The 18,004-nt window shown below is 58.1% G+C and overlaps 1 protein-coding gene across 1 annotated transcript in view; it reads left to right on the top strand.

The window, feature by feature from the left end:
• Positions 1 to 17,911, top strand: part of LOC103762340 (arf-GAP with GTPase, ANK repeat and PH domain-containing protein 3) — a 97,268-nt gene extending 79,357 nt beyond the window's left edge. The window contains exons 13-17 of the mRNA XM_029957970.1: positions 421 to 594; positions 5,048 to 5,209; positions 16,247 to 16,401; positions 16,858 to 16,948; positions 17,305 to 17,911. Coding sequence (XP_029813830.1) covers positions 421 to 594; positions 5,048 to 5,209; positions 16,247 to 16,401; positions 16,858 to 16,948; positions 17,305 to 17,531 — 809 coding nt within the window. The 3' untranslated portion in view covers positions 17,532 to 17,911. The remainder of the gene's footprint in view (positions 1 to 420; positions 595 to 5,047; positions 5,210 to 16,246; positions 16,402 to 16,857; positions 16,949 to 17,304) is intronic.
• Positions 17,912 to 18,004: the final 93 nt, after the last annotated feature.

Genomic DNA, 18,004 nt, shown 5'->3' on the forward strand with positions numbered 1-18,004 from the left:
CTGCATGGCTGGATTTTACTGCCAAGGACACACAGAGAGTGAAGTTGAGGAATGAGGGTGGGCATGGTGGCCATGGAGTGGGTTTGGGTTTGCCGAGGTGCTGGAGGCAGTAGTGAAAATCATGAGCAGACATGAACTCCAGCTGTGGGAAAGCTGTGTGCCAGGATCCCCAGCTGTGCATCCTGGGGTGCTGCCTGAAACCCACCAACTGGGGTCCCTCTGGGAAGTGGGGTGCACTGGGCTCATCTCTCAGCACCCTTGGGGTGATGCACCAGCACCCCTTGGGAGAGGAGAGACAGAGAGCCTGTCCTTATGCAGGGCCACTGGACGAATGTGGCATCAGGTATGGGACACTGTGCCTTCTCCCACCGTGCTTCGGGGCAGCAGTGGGGCTGCGCTCAGTTCGTGTCTCTCTTGCAGGTGCTCCCCACTCGACCAGCAGCACGTCCTTGCACTCCGAGCGCTCCATCAGCGGCATCAACCTGGTGGGCTTCAGCTCCAAGCCAGATGGGATGCACCAGCGCTCCTACTCCGTGTCCAGCGCAGACCAGTGGAACGAGGCTGTGGCTATCCCCGGCAGCTGCCCCAACCCCTGTGAGTAGCCCTTCTGGCCCCTCTCCCCTTACCTGTGGCAAGTGGGGGCTCATTTCATCAATGGGGCAGTCCTGAGCTCTGCCCCGTGGCTGCAAGTCTGGAGTTTGCTCATGGGTGTCACACACAGCCTCTGGGCCTCACTGGGGCTGTCCCCCTTAGGGAAGGTGGGCTGGCAGTGTCCCAGCCAGGGGAGAAGCTCTCCTACTGGGCATGGAGAAGGTCCAGCCAAGGGATGCTGCTCCACAGCAGGACGGTTCCGACCTCTCTGCTCTGACCTCACTCCCAGCTCACCATGCCAGGGGTAACTACTGCTTTCCCTATCTCTGCTCCTTGCCGGCACCCCCATCTCCCAGATTTTGGGGCAGCTGAACAAATAGGAGTGATTCCTGTCTCTGGAGCACACACTGAGCACGGCCCGCCCCCTCCCCCCACGCTCACTCGCTCTCTGTGATGTTTCAGGACAGTTGAGTGAATTAAAATAATTCATACATTTCCCAACGTAGCCACTTTGCCGAATTGGAAAATAAATGCTTTTGTGCTGCATTCATCACTCCTTCGTTCCTGGCTCTGCCGCCGCACTAAAAAAGCAGTTAAATGCACATCAAGAGTGGAGGAGCCATTTCCATGCCTGCTCGCCCCTTGTAGTTCTCATTAGCGCGGCAGCCGCCCCCCCGCCCGCTCCCAGGGGCTTTCGCAGTTTAAAGGAGCCTCTTTATGATCATTACCGGAGTCCGACTGTGCGGGCGCCATTTGCAGCTGAGGAGGCTCCTCATTTGTAACTGTGAAAAACTATCAATTTCAGCGCGCCTGATGCAGCGGCTCCATCATTGGCCCCATCAGCTCCCTGCTGGAAGCGAATTAATCAGACTGTTACTGCTGATGGGGCAGCGCGGGCGAGGGGAGCGGAAGGGCGCAGCGCTGAGCGGGATGTGCCGGCAGCCCCTCGCCTCGGACACGGGGGGCGGCGGGGCAGCCCCCGCCGGGGAAGCGCCTTGCGAGAGGCACCGGACACGGGCGCGGCTCCTCGTCCCCTGCCGGGAGAGGGTCCCCGGCGAGGCCGTGCCCGGCCCGAGGCAGCCGTGAGCGCAGGCAGCGGGAGCCTCCGTGCCCCGGTGTGCACAGCAGCAGCTCTGGCACCCTCGTGCAGCACCACGGCCGGCACACGAGGCACCTCGGCACAGGTGAATTCTGTGGCACAGCCCCTGTGGAGGGCAGCTCCCTACCCCAGTGCCCTCCCGCCTCAGGAGCTGTTGTGGCAGGTCTTATCCCTCCTCCCAGCGGCCCCACTGCAGAGCTGGGGGCTGTGCATTGGCCTCCCGTGGCCTGGCCTGGGTGTCATAGGAGAGCCATCCAGTCCCTGCTCTCCATCCCTCTGCTCCCCATCCTCCTGCATCCTGTCCCTCGGCCTCCCCAGCCCCCCCTGCTCCATTACTCTCCTCCTATCCATGCAGGAGCTGTCCATGCTCGAAGCACCCAGACCAATCTGCCTCTTCCATTCACAGTAACTGGAGACTGACAAACGGGAGCTGAGCTGCAGGGTCTGTTGTGGCAGGACAAGGAATAACATTTTTAAACTAAAAGCAGGTGGATTTATCCCTGGAAATGTTCAAGGCCAGGTGGGACGGGGCTTGGAGCAACCTGATCTAGTGGAAGATGTTCCTGCCCATGTCAGGGGGATGGGATTGAATGATCTTTGGTCCCTTCCAACCCAAGACTTTCTGTGATTCTCTGCTGCTGCTCCTCCCCATGACACAGGGGTAAGATGTCAGCTCAATGCTCAGTGTGTCCCAAGCGCTGGTGGCTGTTTGTCCACTCTTGGGTCCTGCCACACTGTGCTGGACCCCGAACCCTGTGGTCACTCCTGCCTGGCCATACCCTGTGTTAGTGCTCCACAGACATGTAACGGGGCCAGCCGTGCTGGAGGGCCTATGGCACATGAGGGACCACCAACCCAGGGGTCCCAGGGGTCCCGGAGCTGTGTCCATGGGCTGTGTCACCCACAGCCACAGCAGAAGTGGATTCTCAGCATCACAAGAGAGGGGGCATTTGGGGGTGGGCAGTGCTTTCCACATGGCACAGAGTGCCGAGCTGAGCAGCACGACCACCCCTCCACCAAGGGACTGAGCACTGTGAGGGGGTCCCTGCACCACATCTGAACCCCAGCTCTTCCAGGGTCCAAGCTCTCTGCTGTGTTTCCAGCTCTACATGGCCAGGCAGGTGAATAATATTCCTCTGCTCAGAGCAGATTTGGGGCACATGCCGAGGGTGTAGGCTGCCCTCCTGACACCTGAGGACAGGCTGCCTGCTCCATTTGTACCCTGGAGTGCACACAGAAGAGGGATGGACAGGGATGTACGGTCATGTAAATGTGCTCCAGCACATTCTATGTCTGTCCTTTATGGAGGAGCTCTGTGACCCACCTGTGGGGTCCCAGAGCCACCCATAAGACTGGCTGGTTTGGAGATGGAGCCCAGGAGGTCCCAGGTGTGCCTGTGGAGGGTTCCATGGTGAGTCAGGGACCTGGAAGTCCTTGGGTGGATCAGAGGGGCTCACTGGCCCTGCTGGGGAAGGAGGGGGAGTGAGCAACACCTGATCTTGCAGAGGGAGTATATATTCCACATGCTGCCCCCCCGTTGCCATCCCAACCCCATCCCACCATGGCCCTGGAAGCCCCCAGCTCTGGTGCTGGGCAGTAAGAGCAGGGACAAGGGCAATGATCCCTTGGGGATCAGGAGGTGCCAGGCTCACGGCTGGCTTGCTGGGAGCACAGAAGGGCACGACCCCACTCGCTGAGCCTGGAGGGGGGCAGAGTGCTGGCAGCACAGAGTTTGGCCCGGGGGGCATCCTGGTGAGCAGGTGGGCAGCAGAGGGAGGCTGGAGGCACCATGTGTAGCCACTGACGAGAAAGTTCAGGTCCCCTGCGACTTGCGGCTGGGAGCTGAAGGTGCCTCACACCTGCTCTAAGCACAGTCCTGTAACAGGATCAGTAATTTATATTTATAAAACTGGAGTCTGATTTTATTAGATTTATCTCTCCTAATTGTCAAGGGTGAGCTATTTCCCTGTGGATAAATAGCATCAGAAACACCCTACTACTCTGTGTCAGTGCAAGAGAAGCCCGAGTTGGGATAGATCCAATGCTGCGTCCTCTCCCATCCAATGTGAGTGGGACACTGGCTGCCCTCTGACCCCTGGGAGGTCCTGGGCTCTTTCCCTCTGTGCTGCTCTGTATCCCTCTGTTCCCCTCTCCACCCCACTGCTGACATTTGTCAAGACAGATCAAGCCCCAGAGAGCCAGTCTGACCAAAGCAGGCTGAACTGGGGAAGCAGAGGCTGGGCTGGGGTGGGAGAAGGGCTTGGCAGGTCCCCACAGTCCCGCTGCTGGAACTTGTGTGATGCTGTGATTCCTTTCTTAATTCCAGGTGCCACAGAACATGGAAATGAAGGGTCAGGACTTGATGGGAAACACTGGGCTGTGGCAGAGAGCACGGCAAGCTACCTGAAGCAGAGGAGCTGCCATCTGTGCCCTGGGGGTGGGTGGACACTGGAGAGGCAGGAGTGGATTTAGGAGAGGGTTAACAGTGCAGCGAGGGCTCCTGCGCCTCGTTGCCTTCCCCGGAGTCTGCATTTTTATGCTGATTGGAAGCCTGCGCTGTGTGTGCTGCTGAAATTGAATGTCAGGCTTTTGATTTTGTTGCTGGTCTCTAATGAAATTTGACATTTAATGGTGAGTGCAGCGGCAGCGTGTGTGTGTGTGATCGGAGCTTGATTAGCGCACTCTAATTGACAGTAATTAGGCAGCTCCCTGATTGTTTCTAATTCTGCTATTAATTGTAAGGAACAGTATGATTGAGGATAAATTTGGTGCGTTGCTGCTGGGGATGCAGCTTCTTCAGCTCCGTATCGGAAGCCTATTGAGCCCATCATGCTCAGGTTCCTGAGTGTGGCAACCCCAGTCACCTCGTCTGGCAGAGCGGTGCTGGGGGGCCAGTGCTTCTGCAGAGGCTCTGCGGATCCTGGGGCCTGGATCTGCCCTGGGGGCACTGAGAGCACCTCCTGGGTCCGTCCCTTCCCTGGTGCAGCCCCGTGAGGACGCTGATGCTGAGCTGCTCCCACAGGGACACGTGCTGGGGGGTGGCACATCAGGCTGCCTCAGTGATGCCACTGTGCATGTCCCGGCTGCATAGATGCCAGAGCTGCCCCTGTGTGATCATCCCACATGGATCCTGGTGTGGAGCAGATCCAGCCTGACTCTGCCCAATTTGCTGCCAGCCCTGAGCTGGAGTAGTGTCAGAGTGGCCCCGTGCCATGGGGCTGAGCGGCTACTTCCCTGTCTCATGTGGCCATATGGCCAGGCGAGTACCAGGGCTGACTCCTGGACACCTGGGTGTCTCTGGAAAGAGCAGACTGTCACTGTCCCGCTGTACATGACTTGCCTTTTCTTTGTCCCCAGCTAATGGTACCGCCGACTCGCTCAGCTCCAGCCCAAACATTTCCAGTACTGCCAGCCCGAAGCTGGAGCCGCCTCCGTCACCACATGCCAACAGGAAAAAACATCGCAGGAAAAAGAGCACAGGGACGACTCGGCCTGATGGTCCCAGCACAGCAGCAGAAGGTAGGAAGGGTCTGGCAGCACTGCCATCTCGGAGCACCAGGCATCCAGGGGTCCTGTGAGGTTCGGGGAGGATCTGGGGCTCAGAGTGCTCCTTATCCAAGTCTTGATAGGGATCTGGGGCTCAGAGCACTCCTGATGTGGGACTTGATGGAGACCTGGGGCTCGGAGCACTCCTTGTCCAAGCAGCTTGTGCTGAGGAAGGAGGGAGGGAAAAACCAGCCTTTCTGGTCTGCTCTTCCCTCCATTTCTCATGCTCAGTGCAGGCAGGACCACTGTCATGCCCGTGCCTGCACAGACCCTCAGTGGTAATAATAATTACTAACTGTAGTCACAGACCTGAGAGCACACCACATGGTTAATGGGTGCAGACACTTTGCACCACAAGAGCCTATTTCTGTTTTGGAAATTGGCCAAACTTTCATTATTTAAAGGACCTGCACTGGGCACCTGCCTGAAGCCAGAGGTCTTCTGGAAAAGCTTATCTAGTTCAGGTGACCAGCTGAAGGCATGTGCACTGCTTAGCCGATACTCAAAGTACTGATGGTTTTTGTGTTGAGAAATTCTGGTGATTGTGGTTGCTGAAGAGGGACCCAAAGCTTGGCAGGAGGCTGCAAGGCATGGGGAAGCATTCTGCTAGGAAAAGCCACCCAGATTTGTCCAGGTAGAGATGAGCCTGGCAGCCACTTTCTCCAAAGCCTGCATCTGTGATTAGCCTCTGGAAAAAGCAATCCTCAGTCTGAGATTTTACTTCATTCTTGGTGGTCCTGTCCCACAGCACTCAATAAGCTTTTGTAGTGAACCAAGGATGTAATTCAGATGGGAGGAGGGTTCAGTACAAGTGTTGGAAGCTAATGACTGCTGCAAAACAAACCAGGAAGTGTTAGTCTGTACCTCAAGCTGCTGCAGCTGTCCTGGCACCCTGCTCCATCACAGGTCCACCCGCAGCCCAGCAGCCCAGGTGTCCCATGGCAGAACTGCTCTCCTCAAGTTCCCTCTCTTGGAAACATTGCAGAGATGATGTGCAGAGTTGGACAGCTCTGTTGTACTTTCTTTGCTGTTGTAGTTGTCTGCATCTGAAATGCCCCAAGTCTAGGACAGGCTTCTCCTCTGCAAGGGGAAGGCACCTTGGCTGAGGCACCTTGAGCATTGTTTGAGTCTGTCATACCCGCTGGTTTCATGGTTAGCAAAGCATGGTGTAGCTGCAGTTTGTTCTTAGCTCTGGGTGTATGTTGCCTCCTCAGATCCATTGCTGCCCTTCCTAAATTGGTTTGTAGTTCTCAGCCCGGTGCTTGGCAAAAGAAGAGACTCGTTCTTTGTATGAAGAGTGAGATAGCAAAGGATAGAATGACTTTGTGCCCACATGTGAAACTTGAGAAAGCACGTGCTGAAGTACCGTGTCCCATCCTTTAATAATATTCTACGAAAGAGTTGTAAAGAAGGTCCCAAAACTGACTTGGGTGTGATATCTGGGTTTATGTTGTGGACATGAAGGCACTCAACTACCACAATGAAGATCAAGGAGTGCAGGACTGATGTGTCAGTGCTTGCAGAGGAGGAGTCTGGTCCTGTGGCTGCTTGGCACAGCTGACAGCATGGGAGAGGTGCAGATGCTGAGACCTCAAGTTACACAGAATGGAATGCAGTGTTGTAGTGGAAAAGGTCATTGAACTCGGGAACACTTTTACAAAGCATTCATATGGACTAACCACTGATCAAAATCTTGGGTGCCCAGGCCTGTAGTCTTTGAGCCATCCCAGTTTTTTCATCATTTCATAGGAGTATTTTTTCAGACATGTGCTCACTCTGCATGTCCTTCCCGATTTGGCAGCATCCCTGGAAGGTGGAGTGGGAGAGGTGGAGCACGAGGGCATCACAGTATTTTCTGTTGTTCCCTGCCCTGGTCCTTGGCCATGGCAGTGAGCTGGGCAAAGGCCTGTGTTACCTGCAGTGATACCTGGGCCTTGTCTCGATATGGTTAATTTGGAGCCCTGTGAGGTGTTGGAGTAATGTAACTTTTTCCTACAGTGTGCATTCCTTCACATTTATCAGTATGGAACTTCATTTGCCAGCAAAGTGTCAGTTCCCAACCTTCATCCGTCACTTGGCAGACCTTGCACGCCGTGGATCCTCCTGCTGCCAGAGCCTGTGGCACTGGTGCCAGGAGCAGGAGGAATCCCCCAGCTGGGATCCGCAGTGCTGCCGGTGCTGGGACGTGGGCAATGGGAGCTGCTCTGGCGTGGCAGTGGGAAGGAGCAGTGCAAGCACCACGTGAGTGGTGAGGAGAGCACAGCACAGCAGAGGGGGCATCTGTGACCCACAGGCACACAAGCAACCCATCTGCTGTGTCTCCAGACTTTCCAAGCCCCCGTGCCCTCCTCCAGGGGGTGAGTGGGTGCAGCACCCGCCAGCTCAGCGCTGTGGTCAGGCAGAGGTGATGGGAACCAGCTGCTCCCAGGCCTGTGTTGGGACTCAGTGGTGCCCTGAGGTGTTACATGGTGGGTTTCTGCCTTTTGGTTGGCTGTTAACAAATTGACCTTGCATTTATTTTTTAAGTAATCTACTGTGTTAGAAGACTGGTCCGATTGCAAAATTGGACTTCCAAAGGCAGGATCACTTCTGTTGTGCTCCCAGCTCCCCCTGTGTGAGCAGGATGCCTTGCTGTGGGTCGAGGGGCTGCGGCCAGCCTCCATGCCAGCAGGACCTGCTCTGAGTCCAGGGAGTGGCCACTCCTGCTGCACTTAGAGCTTCCCATCTTCATCCTGCTGTAGCCAGTTCCAGCAGCAAAGAGCTGCATGCCCCGTTTTGGGGAGAGAGGGGCGTCTCTGTCAGGAGAGGGTCTTTGTGCACCCCTGTGCTCAGGATGAGTTATGGAACTGGGTCACACACTCCTGTTCATGCAGACAATCCCCTGCCTACCACACAGCTGCTACCAGGTCTCTTGCCCATGGTACCTTTGTGGGCAACTTGGTTGGTCTCTCTCCTGCTCCCAGCACCAGGACTGCACTGAGAGCTGGCACAGCTCTGGGCTCTGTGACAGCTCGTCACCAGGACCAGCAGCCCAGGGCAGAGGCAGAGGAGCAAGTGACTCTGGGACTGATGCTCGGGTGGTCGCCCCTGGGTCACTGTCCTGCATGAGACAGAGAGACTGGTGCAAGCACAAGGAGGTGCTGAGCCTCCACATGAGGTCCCATACCAATGTCTGAATGGATGTCAGTCAGTTCCAGCCATGAACCCAGAGCTGAGCATTGCCCCACGTCATGGGCATGGCCATGGGTTTATCTCATGGACTGGTGTCCATAAGTATGCCTGATCCCCCCTTGAATTTTTTTTAGCTGCTTTTGAACAGTTCCAGCAGTTTTTTTCAGAGCAGGGTAATCTGAGCTTTTTGCTTTCACATAGTCAACACAGTGAAAGTGTGAAATCAGTGTGCTGGGAATGGGACTGATGGGCCCTGTGGCAGAGCTGCCGTCCCTTGTGGCTGAGCTGCCATCCCTTGTGGTGCTCATCCCTCTGTGGAGGGTTGTCTTTCCTGGCACGAGCATGGGCACAGCCCAGTGATGAGCCATGCTCCCCATCAGCTCAGGCCAGTGTGGCTGTGCTAGTGTGGGGAGCACTGTGGCCGGACGCCCCAAAACCAGGAGCTGCATGGGGCTGGGTGCAGTGTCAGGCTCAGCCTCTGTCACAGTATTCCTCTGGGCAGGAGCAGCTGTGGGGGTGTTTGAGGGAGCAGGTTTGGGCAGTGCCCAGACTGCCTTCACCTTCCTGTGCCCACCCCACACCTGTGAGCGGGGCACGAGCGGCTCAGGTTAGCATCCTGGGAAAGTTAGTGAGGTCTGGGGATAAATTGCCATCAGTTTATCTCATTTAGGAGGTAATCAGAGCCAGGGACGTGCGGAGCAATTGAATCTTAGTTGTTCTGAAGTATCATAAATCAAACGAGCTGTTGCTATTTTACATGGGCTCATGTTAAAGAGAGCGCAGTGTCAGGCTGCCAGGGAGCATCCACAAACTATGGCAGGCATGGGATTGGGCTGCCGGGGATGTCACCAAACAGGGGAGTGCGGCTCAGGCTGTCAGGGAGCACCCACAGGCTGGCAAACGTGTGTCAGGCTGTCAGGGGATGAAGATGCTTGTCACCACAGTGGGGTTGCAGTGTCAACCCACAGGGACCATCAGGGAAGTCTGCTCAGATCAGAACCCAGCAAAGTGTCACGGCCAAAAGTGCCCCATCCTGCCACGGAGCAACCCAGACCCTCCCTGCAGCCACAGCTCCTCTGTGCCTGAGACCCTCGGCCCCTGTCCTGAAAGCCAGGAGGGCCCAGGAGCCACCAGACACAGCTGAGGGCAGCAGCACCTTTGCGACGCTCCCTGCGCCAGCCTCCCCATGGCTGCCAGAGCTCCGGGGATAATGAACTTCTCATGTGCTTAAAGAGTGATGCAGGGTGCATGGCGAGAAGCTGACAGCCCCTTAATGTGCTTCTCAGTGGCGGCCAAACGACGCGGTTTTGTCTTTGTTTTTTAGTTTTAAAACCCACGGGAAATTGATGGCCAGTAAAGAGTTGTGTTGGGGCGATGTGCGTGATTAATGCCAACTGTCAGGGGCTGTCGGAGGCCGATCGCGGTGAGCCGGGAGCGCGGGGCTGAGCCGCACTCACCAGATTGCCGGGGATTCCAGCTGCCATCGCTCAGCTCCCGCCTGCCCCACACAGCTTGTGTCACCCGCGCTTCCTTCCGCCAAGCCTCTTAATTCAGTGCTAACAAGTCACTCCTGCTCATTACAGACCCTGGAGCTCCCTGCTCCGTCCTGGCTCCTGCCGGGCATCGCTGCACCACAGCCCGTCCTCCATCTCCATCAGCTCCCACCCCCTCGCTCTGTGGTTCCTGGAGGACCCTGTGCAGCTCCGTGTTGCCCCCTGAGAGACCCTCATGTGCACACCCCTGACCCCACCACAAGCCTCCACTCATACCACAAAGCCTATACTGTACATGCCCTCCCTCCTGTGCCCACAGCGTGGCTCCCCCACCCCAGTGCCTGCACACACTTCCATGGCCCTTCTGCCACCTCCCAGTCCTGCCATGCTGTGCTCACGCTGTGCATCCGCCCCCCATGTACCCAGAAATGACACTCTTTGACCCTTACATGACCCCCTGCACACCCCTGTGTACCTGTGGTGTCCCTCAGGAGCACCTGCTCCTCCTGACACACTGTGTTCTTCCCCCCACGCATATTTGAGACCCCACCGTGTGCCCTCTATTCTGCAACTCAGTGTGCCCATCCCTGCTTGAGCCCCCGTGGCTGCCACCCCCCACACCCGTGCTGTCCCCCGTGGGGCCGTGCCAGCTCAGCCTGGGGCACTCCTGGATCTGGGGGCGCCGGGACAGCGGGCGCTGTTCCTGCTGCGCTCTCCTCGGCTGTCCCCGCGGAGGGGCCTGTCCCTGTCGCACTAATACAGGTTGGGAATATTGGGTTTAATGATCTGCAAAATGAGGAGGCAGCGAGCTGACATTTACGAATGGTGCTGCATCCTTCTCTTCCCAGACGCCTGCTAATTTGTTGATATCCCAAACACCTCGTAATGATGTGGTACAGTGGCAGCTTGCAAACAAGCATCCTGAGGCCAGGGGCTGCTGGCTGCCCTGCTCCAGGACCCTTCTCACAGGCTTGGCAGCCAGAGAGCAGAGCTGTGGGCCAGGGTCTCTCTGCACCTCAAGCAGGACCTGCCCCTGATTTCTGCCATGTGCCCCACACACTGGAGGCATCCCCTCACCTCCTCTCCTCTCTGTGTGACCTCCCACTCACCAGGGCAGCTGGAGACACTTTGCTATGGCAGCAAAAAGTGGGAGAAGGAATGGAAGTGGGAGAAGGGCAGTGTGGAGGGAGAGGCTGGATATGACTGGGAGATGGAGAAGAGCAGAGGTGGGAGAGGAGACTTCTGCTTGGAAAATAGGGCTCAATGCAAGCTCTGCTTCCTGTTTGCTGATGTTGAGTGTGATCCTGCTCCTTCCTGCCTGACCTGCTGGGATGCAGGGAAGGTATTCCACGCTATCCTGTGCACTCCTCTGCTTGGGAAGGAGCCACCCAGGGAGCCATCTGACACGGAGGGCTCTCTGTGCCTGGGGTGCTGATGTGGAGGTGCTCCTGCCATCCCCTGTGCTGGGGTGGGAAGTGCTGCCCTGGGCCTTTGGGCTGGCATGGGGGAGCTTTGTCCAGTGCTCTGTGTGGGGAGGGAATTGCTGCCCTGTGTCTGAGTGCTTTGGAGCATGGTCCTGCCATGGTGGGTGAGGAGCATCAGGGACCAGAGGGACACTGCTCCATCCTCTGTGTTCTCACACAGCTGCTTTGTGTCCTGGTGCCTGTGGGACAGGGGAGCAACCCCCTGTATTGCTGTTTGTGCTCTGAGTGTGCTGCCTCAACCTGTGTGGGGGCACCTCGGGTAGGGCTGAGGGATGGGGCCACCCTGCTCCACTGCAGCTCCCTGTGGGGACACGCTGGCCTGGGGTGACCTGCCGCACCCCAGGGAGAAGCACAGCGTCCATGGGAAAGGAGGTGGGAAGTGCTGCTCCCCTGGCTCCGTGTTGGGGTCCCCATGGGGGTGTCTCTGGTCTGAGTGATGATGTGGGGTGTAGCCAGAGCCCTTTACAGAGCAGGACTGAGCTCTGCCCTATCCTGTGCTGAAGCTAAGGGGTTTTTAGCCCTCTGATATACCCCTTCTGTTCATAGCTGTGCTTCCCACCATTCGGAGCAGAGAAAGGGGCCTTGGCACAAGCTGTGAGGGCAACACTCCAGGACACCACTGTTCCCCTCTCCAACATCCCACAGGTGTCAGCGACAGACCCACCATCCCACTGGGTACCTTGTCCCAGGGCCCCCGTGGGCAGCAGAGCTCTGGCCCTCCCTTGCACCTTGGTGGGCTCTTCCTCACCCTCCTCCTGTCCCTTTGGGCTGGCTCCTGGCAGGGCACACAGGATGTCTCCGTCCCCTTGTTTCTTGCCAGAGGACATGCTTCCTTCCAAGCTGGTGTGCTGGAGGGGGGGTGCTGGCTGCCTGCCCAGCACAGCAGCCTGGGGAGGGATGACTCCCTGGGACTGGTCACCTGGCTGTGGTCCCTACCAGAGCCGGCTCAGCTCAGCTGCCAGTGGGGTCTGGGTGCTGCATGGCCCCGCCATTCCGGCTGCTCTGCCGTGCCCTCCCTAATTCTGCTCCCATTTGGAGCCCTCGTTGCTGGGCGGCGTTGGAGGGGGGTCGTGGGGTTAACACCCATTAGCAGAGCCGGCTCCCACCGAACTCTGCTCAGCGACTCTTCATGGAGCTCAGTCTTTAAAACATCATCAAAAAATCATCAAGAGAGAGAGGCAGCGCGTTCATTTCCACTGCCCACTAATTCTAATGGAGCTGGTGTAATGGGCTCCCACCAGCACGCCGGGGGGCAGCTGGGGGGACGGGCTCTGCTGTCTGGCCCCAGGATAGCCCCTCACCCCAAGGCAGATAGGAAGGCCTCCCGTAGGAGTGGCTTCCTCTGGGACCTGAGCCCTGTTGAGTTGGAACTCTAAGGCTCCTCTGGGCTCTGGGAAGGAGCCTGTGCCCACACGTGGGGCAGGAAAGGGAGTTCTGCCAGCTCTGCTTCAGCAGAGGTAGTCCAGACCCTTCTGCCCATGTCATCTGTTTCATGCTGTGCTTTTATCCAGCCAGAAATGCCCCTGCCACATTGAAACCTGTACCTCTCCCCAGAAAAAGATGAGACTGCCCTGTACTTCCCCTAAAGCAATGACTTGAGTCTGATTCAACTTGTATGGATCCCTTGGGGAGCTCAGGAACTGGTCCCAGACTGTCCCAGAAGCTGGATCTGCACAGTGTTCAAAGCTGCTCTGAGTCCTTGATTCCCTTCTCTGCTGAACCCCACGTGTGAATCCAGGGGTGTGATCCCACAGTGCCCTGCCCTTCTGCCATAGCCACGCTGTGCTCGGGCCTCCAAAGAGATGCCATCCTGTGTTACTGCAGGGAAGAGATGTGGGGAGTTTGCCTTGGTGTGCTTTAGCTGTGGTCCTTTGTTAGCTCTTCCTGGGCTCCGAGAGCAACAGGCCCTTTGTTCAGCATGAAGCTGGAATCCAGGAGGCACAAAGGAGGAAAGGAGCAGAGTCCCCCAGCTTGTGGAGCCTGTGCAGGGGCTTTGGTCAGACTGGGACTGCTGCCAGGGCTGGAACCAGGCAGCCCCAGGGCCCCAGGATGTCACTAAGCTGTGACAGTGCAAAGGTCCATCCCAGGGGGGTTGGAGCCCCAGAAATTTCCATGTCCCAGCAGGAGGGACTTGCCTGCCCCCTGTAAATGTCCTGAGCAGAGGGTTGGGAGCCCCCCAGCCCAGCACAAGGCCTGGGGGAGGCAGGGTGGACATTTGCTTCCACTGGGAAGCTTACAGGCACAGGAAGGCTGGGGCTGAGATTCCTACCTGCATGTTTGGTAGGGAGGTACTGGGCAAACAAGAGACAGGAACAAGGAGGATGGAGCCTTGTGAGCCCATGGCAGGAGTCCTTGCTGTGTCCCAGGGACCATGACCTGCTTCCTGCTGTTCAGTGACAGCAGAAGCGGCTCGGCGGCAGGGAGGGCTTGAGGTGCATCCAGTGCTTCCCAGGTCCAGGCAGCTGGCTTGGGCTCTGCAGCACAGTGACGGCAGCCACGGGAGACTGAGACCAAGGAAGGGAGAGATTTGAGAACAGGGCCCGTTCTGATGTGTCAGGGTGCCCCAGGAGTGTTCTCTGCAAACGCTCCCTCCAGCACATGGGCAATCTCAGGGAGCTGCTGCTCTCTCCTGGCTGGTAGTGCTTGGCCCAGGGCAACCACTGACCCTGCTGTGGGGGGCTGGTCCTGGCTCCCCTGCAACCCGGGGGCTCCCTGCCTGTGCCCGGGTCTGGCAGCAGTCACAGAGGCTGGTGCCAGTGAGCCAAGGAGGCAGTGCCTGTTAGCCTGGCTGTTGTCTGGTTATTTCTTCTCCCAGTATTCACAAGTCACCAGCTGTATATTTGCCAAGAATCTTGTTCTTGAGCTGGGATTTGGTGTCCTTGAAGCCTCCACAGCAAACACCCTTAGGGGAGGAGGCACATGGCCTGAAGCGAGCCTCCCAGAGCGGAGACTGTGGGGTCTCTCCTGTGGTTGAGAGCTGGAGGAAAGGGCAAAGTGCTGGACAAGTGGGATGTCCCCATTAGGCTGGAGCATCACAAGAGAGGGGAGAGTCCAGCAGGGCGACTGTCTGCCCCCTACCCTCAGTCTGCCAGCCTCCTGAGGGCCCAGAGTCTCAATCCAGCAGGAGAGGCAGGTGCAGACATCTTTCCCCAGAGGAAGATTCCCAGGCTGATTTAGGGTGAAATGAACGAAACAACCTCCTCTTCCTATCTGGGAAGGGCAAACCAGGAGAGTCCCACATGCTGGAGTCATTCCATCCTCCTCAGGCTCATCTGGTGTGGAAACCCAGCCTTGCATTCCTACACCGGTGCACGAGCCCTGTTGGTCTCCAAGCTGGGGACTGCTGCTGGGATCCATGCAGGACATGTCATGGAGCTCTCAGCACTGGCAAAGGGCAGCACCATTCCAGCCTGATGTCACTCACACTTTTAACCGTGGAATGCAGGATCCCAAGGCACTCTGCACCACGGCACAGGCACAGGAGGGCAGTTTACCCTCAGGTTGGTGTGGGATGAACACCTCTGCACGATGGGGAGAGATGAAGTTGGGTGCTGTGCCTGGTACTTGTCAATGCAGGTGGTGCCTGTGAGGAAGGGCTGTGCTCTCTCACCACTCCCACTGGAGCTGGCCTTCCTAAGGAGACTTCCCAAGGCTGCACCATGTTCTGGGGGTATTTGTGGGCACAGATTGGCTTAGGTGGGGCCAGATGGCCCAACAACAGCCGAGGGTGGCCATGCCCTTGGTGGGACCCAGCCAGAGGCCTCTGCAGCCGTTCACAGCCCTGATGGGGGCTGTGGCACCTCCTCAGTCCCTGTCCTCCTGCTGCTTCCCTCCACTGTGAGGGGCTTCTTCACCACAGAGAAGTCAGGCAGAAGAGAGGACCCCCTCCAGACCCCTCCAGACTCCCCTGCTCGCCTCTCCATGTCAGCCCCAGTAGGCACAGACCCTGCCAGGCTTGAGGCCAGTGCGGCTCTGCCTCGCTGAGGACCGAGGGCCCCTCGGCCTCTGTGCTGTCTCTGGAGCTGAGCAGTTGACTCTCTGCTTTTAATAGAGAGCTGGGAAGGCACATTATGGAGATGAGGGTGTTATTTGCATAACGCTAATTAGGTAATTACAAATCATTTTGCTATGAGCTGAAGCGTGTGCTGTGACATAACGTTTATTAGTCATTCCATTCAGGCCCCGCTTAGTTAAGTCATTTACTGCACTAACTACTGAAGTTGGCAATAAAAGGTAAATGCTGGCTCTGGGTGCGAGGCTGAGGATGGCACCCCATGAACTGTGCCCGTGGGGGGCTGCAGGGCAGAGCCCGGGCTGGCAGGCGTTGGGGGGTAGAACGCATTTTAAGCCTTGGCGAAGGGCTCCCTCTGAACCCTCGGCACAGCACGGGACCTCCCTGCATTGCTTCACTCGCTGTGCGGGGCCTGTCCCTCCAAAGCCACTCGTGGGCAGGCACCGAGTGCTGGAGCTGGGGCAGTTTTGAGGCACCAGCTCTCGGAGGAGCTGACTTCACTACTCCAGAGACTGGCAGTTTTCTCCGAGGGTGGGACACAGGGCAGAGAGAGTGGGTGCAAGCAGCTTCCAGGGGTCTGGAAGCCTCCTAGGTTTCCCAGACCAGATGGCGGGGGAAAGAGGCCGCAGAAGGGCGAGCCAAGGCCAGTGGAGCTGTGTGGGCAGAGGGAGGGAGGGCTGGCACAGAGCTCTGGTTCCTCCCTGCTGTCACTTGCCTGTCCCAGCCCCCTGGGCTCCACTGCTGCCAGTGACCCTGCCCATGTGCAGGCACAGTGATGGCCCGTGGGGACTGTCCGATGGCAGACCCCCTCCTTCCCAGCCCCATGTCATGGCACACCTTTCTCTTCCAGAACCAGATGAGCCATTTGAGTTCATTATCGTGTCGCTGACGGGCCAGACGTGGCTCTTTGAGGCCTCAACATCGGAGGAGCGGGAGCTCTGGGTGCAGGCCATTGAGAGCCAGATCCTGGCCAGCCTGCAGGGCTGCGAGAGCAGTAAGAACAAGGTAAGAGGCCTTGGCCAAGGTCTGCTCTGTTCTCTCCTCTCTGGCTTCTGCCACATCCCTCCATGTCCCATGTTAGCCTGTCTGTCCAGGCTGGATCCTATCCAGATCCCTCTGCTCCCCATCAGTTGAATCCCATCACTGGAATTCCCCCCAGGTTTTCTGTCACCTCTTCCCAGCCTGGCTCCGGCCCCACAGAGCATTCTGCATCCCACCAGGATGTGCAGATGTGCTGTTCACTCCCTCCCTGGACAGCTCTGCCCTTTCTCCCTGCTGTGGTGCATGTCCCCTGCTCCTCCGGCACGCAGCTGGCCATGATCCGTGGTCCCTCCAGACCCAGTTGTCTGTGTTCCTGTGCTGGACAACCCTCTGGGTTTCCCTGGACTGTGGTGCTGGCGGGCTTGGGGGGTGCAGGACGTGTGGCCTGCAGCGAAGGGGGTCTCGTGGGGTCTGTTCCAGGCTCGGCTGGGCAGCCAGGGCGACGCGCAGGCCATGCAGGCCGTCCGCACCGCGCGCGGGAACAGCTTCTGCGTGGACTGCGACGCTCCGAGTAAGAGACACTGCACTGAGGGAGGGGCCCGCCCAGGATGGGAGGGGGCTCCAGCCACCCCAGCCACCCCCTCTCTCAGCCCAGAGAGACCTGCTCTGTGGGACTGTCCTGTCCTCTCCTGCCGTGGACCTGCCCCTCAGGGGTGGGGTACAGACCCGCCTGCCACACTGGCCGGTGACCCCTCACTGGCCAGCCTGGGGCCCTGGACTCTCTGGCCCTACCTCTCCCAGGGGCGCTGGGCTGGGAAGAGTTCTGGTGGGCAGCTGCCTGCAAATATGGGTCTTCTGAAGCACAGGAGACGAGCTGGTGAGTCTGTGCAGGTATTAACTCTCCCCCACTGATCCTGCTGCCCTCAGATCCCGACTGGGCCAGTCTGAACCTGGGTGCCCTCATGTGCATCGAGTGCTCCGGGATCCATCGCAACCTGGGCACCCACCTGTCCCGCGTGCGCTCCCTGGACCTGGACGACTGGCCTAGCGAGCTTCTCATGGTCATGACAGCCATCGGCAATGCCCTGGCCAACGCTGTCTGGGAGGGAATGGTGGAGGGGTACCCCAAGCCCACTCCTGAGAGCAGTAGGTAAGGGAGGTGGGGAACCCCAGGGATGCTTCTTGGGCACCACACCAGAAGGATGGGGGCACCACGGGGATTTGGGAGCAGCCATCAAAACAGGATTCCTCAAGGTGCTCCAGTGTTGGGGGTCTTGCCTGCCCTCGAGGTACTGGCCATCCTCTCCCACCTTCCTGGTGGGTCAGCGAGGCTCCATGGTGGCCACGGCCGTGTGGTGCCTGAGGGAGCCGAGGCTGGCTGCAAAGCCGAAGGGGTTAACAGAGATGGCTTGGCAGCATCGTGTGGGTCTCTAGGGTCTGTCCCTTTCAGGCCCTTGTCTGTCCCTATCGGAGCCACTCTGCTGTCACTCATCCCAACAAGAGCCCATTCTGCAGCTTATCAGCGCCGTGGCGCGGGTCAGGGGCCGGCGGCAGTGAGCATGCTCGGCGCGGGGCATTGATGGCTGCCCGCCAGATGCAGATGGATAGAATGGCAGCAGATAGCGGC

This window comes from Manacus vitellinus, unplaced genomic scaffold (genome assembly GCF_001715985.3).
Source record: "Manacus vitellinus isolate BGI_N305 unplaced genomic scaffold, ASM171598v3 scaffold_130_pilon, whole genome shotgun sequence".
NCBI classification, from domain to species: domain Eukaryota; kingdom Metazoa; phylum Chordata; class Aves; order Passeriformes; family Pipridae; genus Manacus; species Manacus vitellinus.